This window comes from Erithacus rubecula, assembly GCF_903797595.1.
Source record: "Erithacus rubecula genome assembly, chromosome: 3".
NCBI classification, from domain to species: Eukaryota; Metazoa; Chordata; class Aves; order Passeriformes; family Muscicapidae; genus Erithacus; species Erithacus rubecula.
The window spans coordinates 91,726,989-91,747,932 of NC_136689.1; the positions used below are offsets into that span (position 1 = coordinate 91,726,989).

The following is a 20,944-nucleotide window of genomic DNA, read 5'->3' on the forward strand; positions in this document are numbered from 1 at the left end:
TCATAGTAGCAGGACAAAATCCAGCTTGGAAAAATAAGTGAATAGAAATACAGCTAGTGCAATATAAAACTTAAAAAAAAAAAAAAAAAAAAAAGTTTCATGAAGGGCATAAAGTCCCATTGAATTAATCCCTTAAGAGAAAAAGATTTGAAATGTAAGTCCAAAACAAGTGTTTAACTACCGTTCTGTAATGTTTGAGTTTAGGAGCTAGTGTGACAATTGATTCTTATTTTCCAGGTAACACAAGAATATTCACTCAAAGCAGTGATTATCAATCTTAAATATTTGTATATATTTGCATGTTGAAGTAGGTCACTGAAGTCACACTTAGGGCAACAAAATTACTCAAAGGGCAACTACGGGTTGTCTATGAACTCCTGAAGAATGAGATTGTCAATTAAACTTAAAAAAAACTTTTACAGAGTGGTTTCATATCTGAAAAGTCATCAAAAATTACAAGAACTAATGAAGCTTGAGTCAAAAGCAGCCTTTACATTATTCATGTAGAAATAAAATTGTTTATAGTCCAATCATTTGATTTGACAAGGAAAATTTCTTTAGGAATTTTTTACAGATGAATCGAACTGGCCCAGACACTGCAACAAAGAATTAAATATTTTATCTTTAAAAACCCAACTAGAAGCAATAAAATCATTTGGAAGAATGGTTAACTGTGTAAGCAAGTAGCAGGACATACGTAATATGATTAAAAAACTAAAGAATTTAGTTAAATTTTCAAATGCATTAGAGGCTTATTAAATTGAACTGTCTGAAGAAGTTGATGATACATGGATTCACTTGACTGTATTTAACTCTCAAATTTTCATCCAGAAACAGCTACCAATGACAAACAGCAAAATACATGAAGTTCAGAGATTCTCAAGTATGTTACTGCCCTCTTGGAAACCTGTATGGAGGAAAACATAGAAAAAAAAATTACATCATAGAAGAAAACAAAAGACAACTGAGAACTATGGCTAATATAAAGGAAAAAAATGTTGCTGTATTCCCACATCTGTATTTGCATTCTGCTTACAAATTTTGGGTTCAGGGTATTCAAATTAAATGTCTACATTTTTATACTGAACAAGGAAGAGTACTCTCCATAATAAATATGTTGTATTATGCACAGATTTATCCTTTTATAATCTGTGCTTTTTAAATTTAAAGCCCTCAAAAGTCAGTTGTGGTGTTGGAAGAAGGAACTTGTATTGCAGAAGTCTATTCACACCTTCTTAACCTTTGGCTGAGGTCAGGCAGCCAAATCACATTCTTAACTCCACAAGAAAGTAAGAGATGGAATCTTAAGATACCATTCTTTAGTATTTATAAATGGTCAACTGTGCAATAAATTAAGTCCTAGCCTGAAAAAGTCCCCCATAATTACAGAAAATGGACAGGATAACAGAAAAAATATTAGAATAGCAACTCTTTTTTGGGGTATGTCTTAATTACTTAGGTACCAACAACCTACTCATGTACACAGTCCAAAGGTTATTTCTGCTACTAGATTTGATTAGGATATCTTCCCCCATCATAAAAGAAATTGCTTTTTCATTGAAAGATTGAACATTATCAGAATCTTTTCTTTTAATGAAATTAAATTTTTTCTCTGCATAGGAAAGATATTATTTTAGCCTACTATTTCACATGAAGAAATCATTTGAAAGGGTTTGTTGAAACTTCTGTAAAATAGCCTTCAAATTATAAGATAAATTCCTCAATGTTGGTTTGAGGTATGCATCTTTTAGAAGAAAGTCCAATAGATCTCAGCCCAAAACTGCTGAGATTTTTTTATATAATTCCAATTGTGTGGACGTCCTACCTTACTCTTATATTCACACCATATCCTTACAGTAATAGCAGCAAATACTTTCAGGTGAAACCTTGCTATTGGTATTGTCTCTGATGAATTTGTATCTTCTCCTTTGCTAAATGAAATTTGGCAAGTGAAACCAAAGGTCAGCATCTCACTATAACATAGGAACAGAACAACAGCAAGAGTTTTGCAGATCGGTGGCAAAAGCTTAGAAGCTTTAGTGCTGCCATTTTTAATATGTCTGTTCTTCCACCAACATTTGCAATGCTGCAAATACTTCTTTCAAAGCATCTTCCTACAGTGGTGTATGCTGTCTTTTGGAAGCTCTACTCTTCTGATTTGTTTTAGAAAACAAATTTCCCTTTCACAGTAGTTTTTGACCTTGAAAATGACAGAGTGAGTTCCATTAATAAAGAACTAAGCATGAAGACTCTTAGTATTAGACTCAAATGTTCACCTTCTTAAAATGTTAAATACTTCTCTCACATTGCTCTATTAAAACACTCCAATGAAATGAAGAAAATATTATGATTATGCTGTGATTTCCTGGGCAAGTCAAGAGGCCATGCAATTTGGTGCATAAGTCATAAAGACTAACCCCTTTTTCAAAATAATTGTAAAAAATGTTTTGGTGTGGGTTTTTTTTGTCATTAATTATAGAACAAAGTCCTTCCTGCTGACTACATCACTGAATTCCAGTGTAAGGACTTCTCACACATAAATCTTGCTACACAGTAAATTTGAAAACTCTCAAGTAGATTCCCAAGTGTTCAAATGAAAACATGCACTCTGAATGCATGTGTAGTAACATATAATAAAGGAATTTAGAGCCCAGCTTTTCAGAATCAAAACTGTAGGCAAGAATCCAACAGCAGAAGTTGTTTTTGCTCCAGTTTTTTTTTAAATCATCAACACCAATGAAGGACCCTTAGCAGTGGGATTCCTGGACATCATAGTTTAAACACTGTGTGGAAGACACTGTCTTCTCTCCAGGATTTATGTCTTGTCTACCATGATCAACTTGATGCTGTGGCATTTAACTCTTAAATAAGAAAAAAAGTCAGAGTAAAAAAAGGTAAAGTTCTGACCATTTGCAAAGACACCACTTCTGCTCATCAGTCCTCAGTGAAAGCCACAGACTTTGCACCTGTGGATATCTGTGCTGATCACTAGAACAGATCACCTCTGAAGATGAACCAGGCCTGAACTGCCTGGCTTGAAGCAGAAGAGATGAAATGCTAAACTTAGGGACAGAATATGCTGAATACTGAAGTGTGATGGCCAGAAATAGAAAGCTTCAATTCATATCAGAGACTTTCTTTAGGAAAAGCAGACAATTGATACATTTGCTCACTGGAGGAAATATATCCCAATAAGGAAAGGAAGGACATAAAGTGCATCTCTGAGACAAAATGCACATACTATATTCTAATGCTGTATTCTTGATATTCAAAGAAACGTTCAAAGGACAAGTTTGTTTTATCCTGCAAGACTATTATCGACAACCACCCACAATGTGGGTTGAAATATCTTGTCACAAAACTAAATGTATTCAGGTTTCATGCCAGTTTTTCAGATTAGATCTCAACGCAAGAGCATTTAGCCACATTTCTTGGAATAACATCAAATAATATACACAGCTTTTCTTTAATGGATTTTTGTTTTAATTTCAGCTCAGATTCAACAGAAACTTTGAAGCCCAAAAATCAGGCTTATTTTAGTCTGAAAAAAAGAGGCATCAAAGTAAAAATTTAGGTCAAACTCTAAGTTCTAGTAAGTACAAAATGCCTGTTTTACAACAGTGTTTGTTTCACAAAAAAAGCACAATGCTTTATTTGCTAGTGTCCTTTGCATCTGTTACCTCATCAGTTTGGTCTTTAGTGAAGTGATTCCATTGTAGACAGCTGATCCAAAAGTGTAGGAACTATTACAGACATGTGATATTATTATAATAAAAGAAAATACTTTAGATTTGTAATAAACGTACCCAGAGTTTTCTTTCAATGCTCCAGAGCACCTTAAGTAGAAGTTTTACTTCTTTTGGCTCTCTTTAACTTTGAATAACCTTCTTCTTTCTGCTTACAAAAACAAGACAAACAGAAAAGGGCAAAAAACAATAAAGCAACTGAAGCAGCAATACTAAGCTAAAAGTTCAACAAAAAAAGTTGTTTCCGAGTGAAATGCCTGATTGAATAAGGGAGTAAGTAATAAAAGTTTATGTTTTCCTATAAAAATAATTTAAAGTATGCTTATAGGTACAGTGGCTAAATAATAAGAACCACAGCTACTTTGAAAATACCATTTACATGCTGATAACCATGACTTTCAAGATCAACTATCACTTCTGATGATCATCAAAGACAAAGGTTTACTCTTCAGACGTGTTTAGCAGTGTCTCCAGTTAGCACCACTATATTTTAATATGGGAACAGGGGGAATCAGCCTAATAAGCATCAGAGTCCATCCCTACCTCAATTAATAGATAAGTCCCTTTCCTATTCTTGACACATCAATGAAATTTCCTGAGAGCTGTGCGTCCAGCAGTGGCAGCACTGCAGAGGCAGTGTAGCAGTGAGAACTTGATGTGTGCTGACACTTCCCAAAAGTAGCTTGCAGGGCCCAGGCAGGTACCTGTACTACTCACAGCCTGACTGGAGAGTGCATGGGGCACTTGTGACTCCTGACCAGGACAGGGCAGTGTCTCATTTCCATTCCAGCAGTGCTGCCAGACCAGCTAAATGCTCTCCATGCTCACAAGCCCTGGTATGTCTGTCATTCTCAGTGGCAGGCAAAGGACTTCATTAATTCGTATTGTGGTGGAAATCCCCCCTCAATATCCAGACCCCTGGGGGTGTTATTTCTATAAACAGCTATTTTTAGTTGCTGCTTTTCTTCCCTTTGAGAGAGTGACTCTATTGCTGTAGCACTGCAGTGCTGGGCTGGTAACCAGTGACTCAGTTTGGCCCTGTGGAAGGGCCTTTCCCAGCTGCAGTTGGATGGGGCCAGCTCGGAGCAGCTGGGCTGGCGCTTCCCACACAAACTCCTCTCCTGTGTGCTGCAGCTCAAGCTCTGGGGTATGTATGAGTGTGTTCCTGCAGCAGGCCCCTGGGGTTGCTGCATTGGCCTTTTCTGATCTGCACGGAGAGCACAGACTGTGTTCTTTAAATTACAGTTAAAACATCCAAAATGGTCTTGTATTTGGCCTTAAAAGCATAACAAAACAAAAAGCCACTTCTACAAAATGTTGCTAAATTCAAGTCCGAGATGAAAAACTTACAGAGCCACTGAGAATTCCCAGATTTATACTGGGCAGGATAGAACTTTTCTGTAGAATCAGAAAATCTGCTTCAGAAACAGTAACATCATTATACATTTCAGTAGCATCTTTTGCAGGAGACAAATATTTAAAATGAACTCTTCGAGTGACAGCATCATACCTGATGGTTACTGTCAGTTTTATCCTGGTTAAGGTTAACTTTATCCAGAGAGGTCAGTAAGATTTCTTAACCTGCCCATTTTAATTGGAACATACTAAAATTTTTGAAATATCTTTTTTATCTCTTAATTCAGGTCCTTCTGGATTGGATTAAGTAGTGTGTGTGTTGTGGGGGGTGGTGGTGGGGAGGTTTACCTGTCTTCTTCTGGCACAATCTTTCTTTACAGATGCTTCCATGTTGCTCTCCTTGACTGGTAAAGTTGGTTTCAGGGTCTGTGTTTCACATGTCAGGTATTTGTTCCCTGTAATCATCTTAAAGTATGGAAGTTCATACCTTCATTAGAAAAACATCCTACAACATTTTGAACTAGATCTCTAATTTTTAAAATTATCTGCTTTTTCAAAAGGTGCCCTCATTACACAAAGCTGAGATAACCCACCAAATTACATTGTATAGATGACAAACGTGATAAGCCCAAGACATATCATCCGTGTACCCAATATATGGAATATGATCCTCATAAAGATTGCATTGAAGTCAGCTCAACTATTTATTTAATTGAAATGCAGGAAGAATCACAGAAAAATTAGGTGATAAAGTACTTCTAGCTGTCATGTTATCATAACTTTTACTCAAAATAGAGCTAACTTCAAAGATGTATCATCTTGCTTTGGGGGCCAATTCAGTCAAGTTCTGAGAATCTGGAAGGTTAACAAACCCAAAAATCTCCCTCTGCAACTTGTTCTAGTAGCTGACTAGCTGTTCTCACACTGAAGATTTTTTGTCTCACGTCCAGTGGGATGTTTTTTCTGTTGCAATTTGTGATTTTTGTGAAATTGTAATTAAATTTGTATTTGCAAAACTTCCATGTTTGTCTAATAGCACAATGCCTTACACACAACTGCTGTCAGCACTACACAATTGATGAGGTTTGAGATTCCTTCCAGGAGGAAGGAATTATTCCATTTATATGGTTTTATATGGAGAGAGACTGAATACCAAAAAATGTCACCATGTTAACCTCACCCAGACCTGGATAAACTGTCTAAAACAAAGGAAAACCAAATATCCCTCCATAAAAGTCCCAAATTATAGGAGAGTTTATTTCATAAAACACAGTAAATCATCTTCCCTTTCAGAATAAAAGCAGCAATGGCTGAAAACCATTAAGTTATACGACAGAATTTTAGAAAACTATATTGAGAATGATGGTAGAACATGATGAAAGTCATGCTCTTTATTGCCTAACGTTGTTTCTGAATTTGTGAGGAGCAGTGAGAATGAGTGCTGTTCTGTACTGTACCTGTTCAAAGTTAGGTTTGGAATGATGACTGGCTGTCTCAGCCGCACAGTCCTTGGGGTGGCAAGCTGCTTTGTTTCCCTCACTTTTGGCCATGCACACTGTAACTTTGAAGACTGATTCATGAATATTTAACCCAGCTCCTTTATTTGATATCTTTCTTTGTTGCAGTGACAAACTGGAATTTGTCATTTCGTTGTCTAATTTACAAATCTGCAAATGCACTTCCTTTGACTGGTGGTGTTTCTCAAGAAATTCAGTTGTATTTTGACTTGCAAACTTTTTCCCCCTTCTTGCACCAGAAGTAGGAGATTCATGTGTATTCAGACATGGACTGGTGTTTGATTTCTGAAGCACTGGCCCAACATTCTTAAGAAAGAATGGAGAATTTGCCTTTTTGTGATTGACTTTACTTGGATGCCCACCTGAAGCTGAGTTTTGAGAAAAATCAGAATTAGCAATTTGTCCACTAGGCTGGGTTTTCCATCGGAATATGGCTGTGCTACATTTTGTGTGTGTCTTTGTATTCTTTACCTGGAGAATGCTGCTGTCAGTGGGAGTTTTGACTGGCATATTTTGAATGTGTTTGAAAACCTGAGTTATGCTGGATTTGTGCACAGATAGCATGGAAGATGAAATACCCACACTTTTTATTGGTGAGTGCCTTTCAACATTTTCCCTTTTCTTCCTCTCTGTTTGATTTGTGATCTTTCCATTCATTTGCATCAATTTTCCTTTGAAAATTGGTATAATTTTGCTGACTTTTGGGGGCGTGGATTCAAAGGCTGAGTTTACAGGTGTTCCTAAAGATTTTGCAGTTGGTAATTCTGGTAGGCCTGGAATTTGCTTATTGCCAATTGATTTCTCTGTTATTTCAATGCTAGCCCCTCCTGTACTCTTACTGCCACTCCAAATACTGTGTGTTCCGGGCTCTTTGACCAAACGCTCCATCCAGTGGCTGTTTTCCGTACTGCACGCTGAAGGAATTCCAGGCAAAGTCGGTTTTCTTGGAGGAGTCTGCGTTAGAGATACTGCACAAATCATCTCACCGTCCAATTTCGGATGCTTAGCCTTTATTTCCTGCAACACATCAAGAGCTGCTAAATTGAATAAACTGGATTAAAAGATCTGATAGTGCCATCTAATGCATTGCTATATGATATCAACCCTATACACATCACAATATATAAGGATACAATTTTGTGCTTTGGATTAGAATGACTATATTTTAAAACAATATTTAGTTGTTGCTAAAAATTAAGTTTCTTTTTTTATCCTCCCAGGCTTTTTTATAAACTATGTTAGAATATAGTATTTCTCAGAAGGAAAGACTTAAATTACAGTAATTATCTTGATTTAGCACTTTCCAGCCGGATAATGCCTACCCCTTCTGAGGGGTTCTGCAGAGGGTTTGACTGACAGGGCTCCTCATCTCTTAGGACTTCTAAGAGCATCTGTATTCTGAGCAAAAGACAGTTTGAATGTCTATAAAAACTGCAGATGACACAGAGGATCTATTCTAGCTTTGATCACTGGAGAGACATAAACAGGAACTGCTTTCTGAAAGAGGATTTTAGTATTTTAGAACATCTGCAACTTCTGTCACTATTCTTTGTTCAGAATTAATTACTTCATTTCTTTTTTCACACACTACTAACAAAGAAATTTTAGCCTCAGCCTTTGTCACAACCTCAAATTATAGGAGTTTTGATTATTTGCCTCCTTTCCATTACCAGACTTGGAATAAATCTTATAGCTTGCATGTTTTAAAATGCTTATGTCCACACAGTCCTCTTTTAATTTTTAAATAAATTTTAATACTACTACTACTGCTAGTAATAATAATAATAATAGAACATTGAATGATTTTGGTTGGAAGGGACCTGACAGATCATTTAGTTCCAGCCCCACTGCCATGGGTATGGACAACTTTCATCAGAACAAGTTGCTCAAAGCCCCGTCCAGCCTGGCCTCAAACACCTCCAGGCATGGAGAATCCACATTTTTGGGCAACCTGTTTCAGTGCCTCACCACACTCACAGCAAAAATTTCTTCCTAATATTTAATCTAAATCTACCCTCTGTCAGTTTAAAGCCCTTACTGCTTGTCCTGTCATTACAAGCACTTTTAATAGTAACAATACTAATAATGTTACTATTATTATTATTATTATTTTTTTTTTTTTAATTTTTATTTTTATTTTTATTTTTATTATTATGGAAGAGATTTGAGAAAGTTCTAGATATCCGACAAATAAAAACCTAAATAATTGCAAAGACTGCTAGCAACTAATTAATGCCAAGTCCATTTTTTATGTATTTATAATGTTAATAAAAGCTTTACAATAGAAAATACTGTATCTTACACATTAATTAAAAGTTACAGGACTGATAGTTTGTTGTGAAAAGCATAGTTATATGCTCTTACTGTGCTACGAATATGATAAAGATCCCTTATTACAATGAAAAAGTATGTGTCATCAATATGTTTATAAAAAAAACCTTACATGCACTGAAGCCCTGAAGAGTTCCTTTGAAGAATAAAGGGCTTTACTTGTCATCTTTACTGGAAATCCACACAGCTGTGAAAAATTGCTCTTCATATCAGCAAGAAAAGAGTTCACTACACTTTCTGCATCTGTTCTGGGGAAATACTGCACTGGTTGACTTCGGATACAACTTAAAGGGTACCTGAGTAAGTGTTCAGGGATATATAACAAGTTTCTTTACATTTCTATCACTATTAATCATCTTTGTTCAGGAGAAAACATGAGTTTGTCTAAATGTTTTTTTAAAAAGGGGAACAAAAGCACTTAATTCCTTATGCACCTAAAGTTTATAAAGCTACAGGATTTCAGAACAATTTTACCACACTAATCTGTAGCAGCAAAGATTACTCAGTATAAGTAACCCTTAGTTTAGTCCTTCCTGGCAGGAAAATTTTCTTTATAAACAATCTTTGTTGGCCACATTTTAACTTTCTTTTACACCAATTTCTCTTACATCACATTGAAAGTGGCATTATCACATTTATGGAAGCCATGAAGCAAATTGCTCTATTTGACTTCCTATTATTCAATACTGGACAGAGACTTGATGAAACATTTTGTTTCAATTTGTCTAGTAAAACACTTCTCTACTGACTACTATAAAATAATGAAAGAAGGAAATGTGGCACTCTTAAAAATGAAAAGCAGAGCTTTGCTAGAAGTGTGAGAGAGGAAATGTAACAAATATATTCTGAAAGGATACGTGAAGAACCTTTCTCCTATTGGTTTGAAGTAAATACTCAAGTATATTTTTGTCTCCTCAAGATCCTCAGGAAGAATATATCCATACTTAGATAAACCAAATACAACAGGCATTACAAAGACAAACTCAATAGGCACAAAAAAGGGAGGGAAAAATGAAAGCAGTGTATGTGTTTCTTACCAGACTCTTCCAGTGCATCTGAAAATCCTTATATGAATGGAAAGGAGATTCTGGAGGAATTATGTGGCTGATGTTTATGATCTGACCCATTTTCATGCTGTGCACAGGTAAAGAAGGGATGCTTAGAAAGGATGTCATAAAATCCAGTTGAAAATATACTGGGTTTTTTTTTTGGGGGGGGGAAATCTTATTTTTGCTTTAAAATTATCTAGAGATTATTTTTATGTTTTGAGAATTAATAACTTTAGGTCATAAGTTTATGACATAACAATAGCAATATTTCCTGAAGTATGATAAAGAATGTGACAACTACAAATGCCATTTCTCTTCAACACTCGCTAGCAGTGAATGTAGAACAAAAGCAAATATCATCATTACTTCTCTTGTATTTAATGATGAAAAATCTTAGGTAAAAATGGAGGTAGTTCATGGCAAAGGTGGAAATACTTCTTTCAATTGACTTTCTGCTAAAATTATATTTGAGAAAAACTGATGCTCTTGCATCAGTAGCACAAAGATTAATGAAACTGAAATACTATTTAAATATGTAATTTATTATTTGTTTGTTAATTTTTTTTTATTTTCCTTAACAATGAGTAATAAAAACAACAACAACAATACATTTCTGAATTTAGAACAGACTGTAAAACAGAAGTGTTCTTATCTCTAGTATCAAATTCACAATTTGTAAGGCAAACATTCTGAGAAATGTTTATTTCTACTGAAATTTGAACAGATTCCTACCTTGGCAAAACATAGCACCAGTTACTTAATATGGAATGTTGCTGAATAACTGTATTTTCATTGCTGTCAAACAGCTTTATGGTGTTTGCTGAAACATCAAAATCTCCCAGCTTAAAACAGAAAAGAAAGTTTATTTGCAAATAATTCTACAGCATTACAAATTTAAAATTTAAAAAATAATTGTGCATCATGACACATTGAAACTTGATATATTATTATTCTTTCATCAGCTCTCACAGATTATTTCAGAAGATATTCCCATCATCAAATGGCACACCATCTTAATTAGAGCCTACACTTCCACAAGCCATGCAAGTACAAGGTTTAAAGTTTATTGAAATCAGTGAGATTTAAACTTTATTTGAAATGCTTTAATAAGAGTATAGAAGGAATTTCTCAAACCAAGAGCTGTCTCACTTCCATGCACATTTTTAAAAATTTTAAATCAGATACCCATGCTCAGCATTCTGATAATTGTGTCACTTTGCCTAAGCATGTGCAAACATCCAAGGAACAGAATTAAAGGGACCTGCAGTTTCAACCTCTGAGAAAAAAACATCCTCTGGTCAAAAAGCACCTGACTTTTTCACAATGTCAGAATTTGACTGTATCAGACAACCAAAGACTGAAATACAAGAAACATTTTATCTTTCTATAAACTATGAGGTTCTGCATTTATTCACCGAGAAGAAAATATGGCCACTTCCATTTTAGAAAAGTATTGAAAGGATCAAACTCATAATCAAGTCACATCATGATCTTTTCCATCATTGGTCTATATAATTTGGGAGCTGGCTTCTTATAGATAGCTTTCATATTTATGCTGTCCCAAGCAGGTCACAGAAGAAATCCTATTTTTCTATTTCAACAAAGAAGAGCTTGGATCAGAAATATCTATTTTAGAAGAAACCAGCAAGCCTGACAAATATGCCCTGCATGTATAGACATATTCACCACAGGTGGCATGGCTGTCAGAAAGGATAATAAGTTTTCAATCTCAACCATTTCTTAAGTAATGTATAAATTAAGCTTACAAGCAGCATAGTCCTGGCTGCTCCAGTATCTTGGAAGCTGAATAGAAATTAAGCAGATTGCAAAACAAAGGGACCCAGAAAGTGTTGCCAACAACTCACATGTAGTTGCTCTGTTGTTGTTGTTACTCAAAACTGTCTATGTGCTACAGTGTGACTGAAAGCTTGCTAGAAAACAGGGCTAGAAGGAAATCTAGAGTCACAGACACCTCACCGCTTTATTCTGTCAGCATTTTTGAAAGCTCTCTTGGCCTTGAATCTCAGTTTTACAATGCCTGCTAAAATGTATCAATATAGATGCAATATGGATGTTATAACCTATGCAGATACTCAATGAATAGCATTAATGTCTCAATGCAATCAGAAATATGCAATTCTATCCACATCACACTTCTGTTGGAAGTCATCCAACAGAAAAGAAAACTAAGATTAATAAAGCAAACACAGTCATAGGAAATATAACTGGCTTATACCTTGGGAGGTGGCAGTCGAATGGAGCAAGGCTCCACACTGATGCAAAGCTGTCTCTCTGACACATTGAGGTCTATAACTAAATTGGAAAAAAAAGCACAATGCCCTGCTTTGAATTACAGCCCATCTCTTAGGCAGAAACCTAACCGAAATATTTATTTAAAGTTATCATTAGTCAAAAAGCTGTGTTTGAAAATAAAAAAGCTAGACCTTCTCAGCATGGAAATTAAAATTAGGTGCATTTTAACTGTGAAAAATAAAAATAATAACGAATTACTGTCATACAGCAACTCAGAAACTCAAGGCTGGCTGTGCAACTGTGTGCTTGATACTCATATCCTTGACAATCAAACACACACTTTCAAAGCAAATGCAGCTCATACAACCATTTGCTACACTGAGTCATTCAGCCCAGTATTTTCCATCCAAGAGCTGTCAATAGGAAAGACTAAATGAGCAAGGCAAATATTTATGGACACACCTCTGGAACTTCCACTCAGTTCCGAGTTCCTCAACATATATCTCCGCTACAAATTTAGCCTCCAATATCCCCAAATGTAATCTTTAACTTCTATACTGGAATAAAAATACTACCTTGTGATTTTTGCAATAGCTAATCAGCATGCTTTGTGACTTCACTTTTGTGAACAGCAAACAGTACATACTGGACAGTCACTATAGCTCATTTTCCTATCTAGTATTATGGAACTTTCACATCGCTTGCAAGACTCATAATTTAAGGAAAGTGCATTTAATTGCAATAATTATAACTTTAAAATAGCAAATGTCAGTCTAAGGATGTAGATTAATAGTACAAAAATGATCTTCTTTGTGAGTAATTTTTCAAAGGTTCAGTTGAGCTGACAACTATTACAGGCAGAGCATCACTTGCCATCAAGTGTATATTGACAGAAGTTATTTCAGAATGAAAACCAAAGACTGTGCTGGTAATACCAAGATTGTGGCAGTATGAAAGTGCTTGACTTTACCTTGCTCTCTCAACTGAATTAACCATTAACCCAATATTGTACTTACCAACAGCATTTTGCCTTCCTGAATGAGACAAAAAGTCTTTCCCTTAATAAATAGAATAGACAGACATTATTTTCTAAACCATATGTCTAAAGTCTTTATGCAAAAAGAAAAAAAAGGAGAAATCGCATAGTTTTGTTCACGTCTATCACAAATACTGAAAGGTGTGTTCCTTCTAAGGAGAGAAAACCCCTCTATCAATTAACTTTTCACAGATTCATTCACATCTTCTATAAGCAAGAGAGATATATAAAAGTATATTAGTAACAGCAATCTATACATCACTTTTTCCTCCTAACCCTCTACTTCCAGCTGGTACTCCTGAATCAGCTGATTTCATTCTGAGACCCATATATTTTGTTGCTATTGTGGCTGAAAATACGGTAACAATATGCACACTTTTCTCAGCACATATTTGAAATTATGTATACAATTGCTCTAACTATTACAATCACAGTACAGTTATTTATACTTTGGTAATTCATATTTATACTACACAGGAATTAGCAGAGATGTCAGGCAAAGCAACTGTGATCCAAAAAAGACAGAACTTTGAAGGAGAGTGTCTGACAGCAAACCATTTCTGTTTGGAAGAGCCTACAAATCATATGCAGAAGTGTCACTGCTGAAAGCATGAAGCCAAAAAAACAGGCCAAATTTTTAGAATTGTGGGACATTCTCTGTCCAACAATATTTGGTTTTATCTGGTACATTGCATTCAGTGGACATAATTATTTGATCTATTACAAAGATAAGGAAGAAGATGAAAAGGTGAACAGCATTTCCATTCAGAATAATAAATTGTGTCATTGAACTTGGATAACAAAGCAATAAAAGTGCAAATAAAAAAAAAAAAGTAATAGGATAAAGGAATGAAGCAATTTTTCATAAACAATGAAATAATTATGGAATTTAAATGATGGAAAATAAATGTTACAATAAAGAACTGAAAACTAAATGCTTGATTCCTGTCCCAAGTGAGTCAAATACCTTGCACCAAGAGATGACCAGCTTTGTTCCATCTGGGTGCAAGTCTGGCTGTAAGTGTGTAAGACAGACAGGTTTGAAGAAGGTCTGGAGTAACTGTTTGCAGTGCTTCCAGCTAATAACAACAGAGACAAAAATAAACATACAATTTTAATAATTTAACAGATTATTTTAAATGCCTCAGTCAAAATTTAAGCAAATATACTGCTACTTCATCTTGGAGCCAAATCCTAGTATGTGCCACACGTTTAGCTTTCATCTACTTAGCTACAAGAGGAAGGTAGCACAATATTTGATATAGGCATTTGGATTTTACGTGCCATTAAAGTGAGGTGCATGACAGTTCCTAGAATGCTTTCACAGGGCTGATAATAGACTTGGGGAAAAGATTAATTGAACCCTCTGGAGTACTTTACAAAATATGCAACTCCCTCCAGGCAACAGGCACAACATCCAAAGCTAACATTACCTCTGCTGTCAGAGTCAACACCACAGAAATTTTCTGGCAATCACAGTAGATAAATACAGCTTTGCTCACCCAACAGCTCTACTTGCCAACCTGTCCTGCAGAGCTTTCTCTTCAGCATAAGCATTAGTCAAGAAACTAACTACAGTAGGTTAAAATGAGTTAAGTAATACACCTCCAGAGGGATATTTCTAATGAACCCTGCATGAAATTGCTTGGTATAGGAAAACCAAACAATGGCAGATCACCTACACAAATATCAACATAAAGCAGTTCTGTAAGATAAGCATATTTGAACAGTGTATGTCTTTCTAATCTGTATTTGCACTTCTTGGAACAAATTAAAGTACACCCATCTGGCTGTGCAAATGAATTATGAGAGCTACTGGCTTTGGTTACAATCAGTCCCCTGACTCAGCAACTTTAGCAATCCACACATACATTTATAAACCCCACAGATGTTGAATACTAGAAGACAGTAAATCATATGCATAATGATCTAAAAATATAGCAGCTGTTAAGCTCAGGGGTTCCATTTCTTATCTATGCATTTGTTTTGTTTCCCTGAGACAGTCCTGTACAGGCTGGGTAAACCCAAAGGTGAATGGGAGACAGTTCAGTTGCCTGAACATTCCCACTGGATGAAGGGGATGACACCAGCAGGAGAGCTGCAGGTCTGTGGCCTAAAGGTTGTCTTGAGGTCAGTCCAATACCTCTGAGCAGGATGCCACTGCAACAAAGAAATCTAGAGGTATTGCTCACAAACTTCTTAAAACTATTGAGTCTGACAAAGTATGTGTACCATAACCAAACTCACAAGACATATTTTGTCTATGGGGAAGACATCTTAACCCTGAAACTCGGCTTTTGCAGTGCAAACTGCAGGGCTTATGAAAAATATTAATCTCTGGCAACAGCAATTGCAGACAAGTGTAACAGTCTAAAGAACTGTGTCATATTTCAGCACTTACAGTAGCTCCGTGTCTCTCCACATAGGCTTGACATATTCCCGATTCGTAAAATGGTATCTAAAAGTAACAATAAAAAAAAAAAATCAAGTTTGGTATTAAGCGTAAATTAAATTCTGGTTTGCCTTTGAAAAGCATGCAAGAGAATAGTTCAGCAAACATTTCATCCTGGGTTTTAAAGGAGAAAACTAAAATTAGCTCAGGCCTTTGTCATAGTGTAATCTCATTTCTAGCTGAAGATGCATTCACAAGCAAGCCAAAGGCTGCCCAAAACAAAGATGCAGAGCTCTGCATCTGCTTCTCTCCTTGTGAATTGGGTGGCACCTTACCAACTAAGTCCACTTCATTCCACAGATTGGTTCACCATCTGAAAAGGCCATTTCATTGAAAGAATAAAGGACTTAAGTTGTCCTTCTACATCATTAATACACAAAAATAAAAGTCTGCTTTAAATGAAATATTTTTACTTATCCTTGATCTTCAAACAAAACACTTCTTAGAAAAACATAAATGTATGTGTGACAAATATAACTGACCCCTAGTCATACTTTGGTCCAGACTGACCAAGAAGCAACCGGCCTCACATCCTTGGGATGAACTTGCAATCTGGGAAGTCCCTGGATCATCTACATGGGAGTGAAGGTGTCTTGAAAAACTATTTCAAAAGGCATGTTTGAAACCCGAAAGTTCAAGATAACCAAAGTACAGAAAGAGCTACCAGCACTAAACCAAAGACATCTGTCTTGCCAATACTATTGATTAGAAGCCAACTACTTCATCCTTTAAATATTACAATTAGGATGAGCACTCTCTGAATGCCAGACTGTATGACAGCTGGCCTGCATGGCAGGTGACTCTGTTTGAGCAGGGACTCCTCTCAAATTTAGAGAGTCCATACTGGAAGTTGAGACCCTTCCTTACAAAAGGTCAAGAGACCCCTTACCTGTGATCTGCAGTAAGTGACTGAAAGCATGCTGAATTCATGCTATGAGGTATTACTAATCCATGCAACTACTCAGATACTATAAACATTGTAGGGATAATTCCATCAGGCATGAACTGTTGACCGAGTCTGAGACAAAGATTGGATACAGCCACACATAGGCTCCAAAAATGAATTCCAAAAAGAGATCCACTCTGAACCTCATGTCTCCACAGGAGGGCCCTCTTTACTCTTTGCACCTCTCGTCTCTCTCTGTCATTCTAATTAACTTTTTCTTTTCATCTTTCTTCCATGTGTAATTATCAAGGTAAACCTTGGCATCAAACATCCTGAACCTTGTTCTTGTCAGAACACCACTAAAACTTTGCTAAATTCCATCAGACACATCAAACTCTGTCAAATTATTATTTTACCTCAATAAAACATAGTGCTGCCTCTCTTTTGAGTGAGGTGCACTCTGCTCATCTGCAGCAGTCTGTAACTACACATACTTATTGGCACAGTGATACTGACCGCCATCACCACTGAAATTTGGTTCAGTGTCCCCATAACAGGTGCAGAAAGGATCTCTTGATACAGGAACAATAACTGTCTACAAAAAACAGTGAGAAAGAAATTTGAAATGTTTTATTTTCTCAGCTTAAACTTATTTTCTTCACCTTTTGCAAACACAATACATTCCACTTTTAACATTTTCCATTGGTTCAGTATGATAAATTGGATTAGTTCAAGTTACTTTCTCTAGATGACCCACAATGGTCTAAGAAAAAAGATTACAGGCTTTTGGCACACAAATGGAGTTATCCAAAAGTGTTCCTTTTGGCAGAATTTCTCATTTCTCCCCTTTTCTTTTAAAGGGAATAACATAATGCTTGGTGAATGTTAAAGAGCTTACATTTGCTTTCCAAATAGTCTTTTCACTTAGTCTCAATCTACATGAAGCATCCCAGCTTTGCAAGTAAACACAGATTAATTTTAACCATTTATTTATTTAATATATATGTAATCATTAGTTTTAGCCTAAAAATGTAAAACATAATAGATTTTTTTTCTCCCCAATAGCCAACAAACCCCCTGCCCAAGAAAAGAAGTTAAAGCTATTTTAAACAATTTTGTACTGTTTGCCACTGATAAAAATTTAGCTGACTTTATTACAGTTAATTCTAGTATGGCTAATAAAATGTTTGAATAACAACCACTAGCAGCTTCTGGAAATCACAGCCCTCAAAACTCTTTACCTGCAAGTCTTTATCTGTGTACTCCTTGCCTCAGATTCTGGTATCTGAGAACTCAGTGTTACTGTAGCAGCACAGAGTTTCTGCAGCTCAGGCAGACTGACAAAGAACAAAGGCTGGTGTCTGGCGCTATTCATGGTATGTTGCTGACTGCCCTGAAGCAGTACCTGGGTCCTAAAATTAAAGTTAAATTAAAATTAATAATAATTCATTTTTGTTAGGCAGGTATTTGTTTACAGAACTTTATATGTTATTAGATAAATGAACAATTAATTATTTTTTATTAAGACTATAGAGAAAATATAACATAATTTGGTCAGCTAAAACAGCTGGATATCCCTTTTTTCTATATGTAATGCATTATACTTGAAAAAATAATTACTTGCAAGAGTCAAAATAAGGCTGCCTGAAGACAAGGATAAAAGAATACAAAGCACATGTATGATCCTTGCCATATTAACTGAGCACAGGTAATGGAACTCTATCCTATTTGGAACTTCTTAAAAACCACTGAAAAGAGCCCAAAGAAACAGAATTTCAGGCTAAGAATATGATTCTTTGATGTAGTACTAATAAATTACATGTGAATGGAAATAACATGAATTCATAGTCCTCATCTGGTTGGATGCCTGTTGTGTGCTCCTTTGCCCTGCAGCACAGGCCAGGCTCAGTGTGATGAGTTAGAATATTAATTCTAACTAACAAATAAACAAAAAATCTAATATTACATTATTTGAAGAAAAAACACACCTTTTAACTGCAGCAACTTTTTCAATCAAGGAATCTCAAAGGAAGTCAGGTAGTTAGAAAGCCACGAATGCACACTGCACACCAGAAAATGCTGGTTTAATATTTCACCCCTCTCCAAATCCCAAAACAATTTGGGAAAATGGTCTCACCAGCACAGTGAAGACAGCATTAAGTATTTTGATCTCAAATTTTATGAACTCACCAAGTATTATCCTGAAAAGCAATTCTGTAAATTGTGATAAAACAATTATGAACTGGAAGCATATTCTGATGAACAATGTCAAAAATAACTTTGCTGTTCTGATTTTGCTTTGCTTTCTTTACAGTGTAGTACTTTAAACAGATTAACCTCCATCATATCCAACAAAAAACACAAGGTGAGTGTTTTATAACTGTCCTTTAGAAGTAAATGTTTTCTTATTTCTCACTATTAGAGGAAAACACATTACAATTTTTTTCAGCAGTCATGAAAAGTACGGGTTTTTTTTGTTTTTTTTTTTTAAATGCCAGCCAAGACTATCACTTCATCAGAGAATTCCAAAAGCTACAGCTCAAGGGAAAGCTCAGTTTTAAACAAATGAGAAAAAAGTCTTGTCCTTATGCAACCATGGAAAAGAAAGCCTGAGTCCTCAGCTTTCATAATATTTATTGGGGATTTTTGTGGCAGAGATGTTGTAAAACACATGCTGCAATGCTCCAGTGCCCTGTTGCTGTTTGAGGATGACTCCCTTGTGGGAACAACTTGCTGTATTGAGCCTAAGTTAAATCTTCCCAGACATCTTAAAAGCTAATGGGACAGAATGCTTGCAAAAGGCTTCTCCCTTCAGGGGAGAGGACAAAGAGAAAAGCAGCAGTTAACACGGAACTGCCAGTTAAGAAAGAAATACTCCTTATAAATCATTGGAAATCAACACAACCGCCCTCTGTACAGGAGGATTTACGTGTGTGGGAGAAATTGCCACTTTACACGCCAATAAACGCAGCACGTGAACTTGAAACCCTCGCTGAGCTCCTGCTGAGCTGCACAGAACACCAGCCAGGGAATGGCTACCGCTGTCTTTTCTGTCAGAACAGGCAATAAACCCCAGAGCCTGGCAGAGTATTTGCAATTTTCAGTAAGAACCTGGAAATGGGAATGAAGCACCTCCTTACTAAAGCCGGGAACAACACCAATCTGAGGAGAATAGCTACTCCTACAGTCAGGCTGACTGAGAAGTTCAGATCCTGGCTGAGGCAGGATCTGAAGCTGGTGGTGTTCAGTGAATATGCAGCTGTCCTGCACTCGGGCTCAGGGTGCAGAAGTTAAGCACCAGCTTTCAGGAACAGTCAGGTTGGGTACTTTTTATGCTACAAAAAATCCCGCAAACCCAGTCTATAATCACACCTGGGTATGTCCATGGGGCTGATGCTGATGGGGCACCCACGTCGTGTATGGGCGTGACATGGGGATGTGGGGACCCATACCTGACCATCGAACACAACTGAGACCAGAGCAAAGGAAACATATTTTACCTCAGCCAAAACTGCAGGGAAATAGGATGCTGGATCGGTGGCAGAGCCTCACCGAGAGAAGGGGAAGGCACTCCTGTCTGTGCCCTCAGCCCCCCTGGCAGCAAAGCAGGGCAGAAGCTCCGCTCCAAGCCCCGGGGGAGAGCTCTCCCGAGGCGGGGCGAGGGCCTCCAGCGACAGCCGGGAGGTTTAGCAGAGCTGTGAGGAAGCGCCTGCGGCAGGGGCGCTCCCGCCGGGATCGCCTCACGGGCTGCGCGGGAAAAGCGGCAGCGAGCTCTTCCCGCCTTCGGGCCCCGCCGCCTGCCGGCGCCAGGCAGGATGAGCGATTCCCGGGCAGCCCCTGCCTGCTGGGACACCGGCGGGAGAGGGCAGGGAGCACGGGCGGCCCCAGCGCCGGCAGGGCCCCGGCACAGCCGCCTTGTGTCCGGTGTGACTCAACCCGCGCTACCTGTGCCCGTGGCAGAGGCGCTTTAGCTCTTCGCCGAGCCGGGGCGCCAGCCGGCCGTACCACAGCAGCACGAGCATAATTCAGCTTAGATGTTAGGGAAAAAATCTTTACTGCGAGAGTGCTGAGGCACTGGAACAGGCTGCCCAGGGAGCATGAATCACAGGATCACAGACTGTTAGGGTTGGAAGGAACCTCTGGGGGTCATCTAGCCCAACGCCGCTGCCAGGGCAGGGTCACCCGGAGCTGGCTTCACAGGAGCACGGGCAGGCGGGTTTTGAATGTCTCCAGAGAGGGACACTCCATGACCTCCCCGGGCAGCCCGACCGGCCCTTCCCTGACACTCTCAATGTAAAGGTCTTCATGTTAAGGTGAA

General features: G+C 37.4%; 1 protein-coding gene across 1 annotated transcript; it reads right to left on the reverse strand.

Annotated features, from left to right (window-relative positions):
• Nucleotides 1–288: 288 nt before the first annotated feature.
• Nucleotides 289–20,514, reverse strand: LOC306799279 (uncharacterized protein C18orf63). The gene is made up of 15 exons (XM_079300064.1): nucleotides 20,127–20,514; nucleotides 17,868–18,037; nucleotides 17,143–17,221; nucleotides 15,690–15,746; nucleotides 14,256–14,367; nucleotides 13,269–13,310; nucleotides 12,236–12,312; nucleotides 10,732–10,841; nucleotides 9,988–10,084; nucleotides 9,808–9,893; nucleotides 9,063–9,246; nucleotides 6,560–7,636; nucleotides 5,451–5,567; nucleotides 3,807–3,894; nucleotides 289–907 (listed from the first exon to the last, which is right to left on the reverse strand). The coding sequence occupies exons 2-14, from the start codon at nucleotides 17,999–18,001 to the stop codon at nucleotides 3,838–3,840; spliced, it is 2,229 nt and encodes a 742-aa protein (XP_079156190.1). The 5' UTR covers nucleotides 18,002–18,037; nucleotides 20,127–20,514; the 3' UTR covers nucleotides 289–907; nucleotides 3,807–3,837.
• Nucleotides 20,515–20,944: the final 430 nt, after the last annotated feature.

Bases quoted from the DNA above. Each gene is read 5' to 3' on its own strand.
- LOC306799279 (XM_079300064.1), bottom strand. From the start codon at position 18,001: ATGAATAGCGCCAGACACCAGCCTTTGTTCTTTGTCAGTCTGCCTGAG. The intron at 9,894-9,987 runs GTAAGAAACACA...GGTTTATCTAAG, and splicing joins AGATGCACTGGAAGAGTCTG to TATGGATATATTCTTCCTGA. The intron at 7,637-9,062 runs GTAAGGTTTTTT...GATGTGTTGCAG, and splicing joins TCTTCAGGGCTTCAGTGCAT to GAAATAAAGGCTAAGCATCC.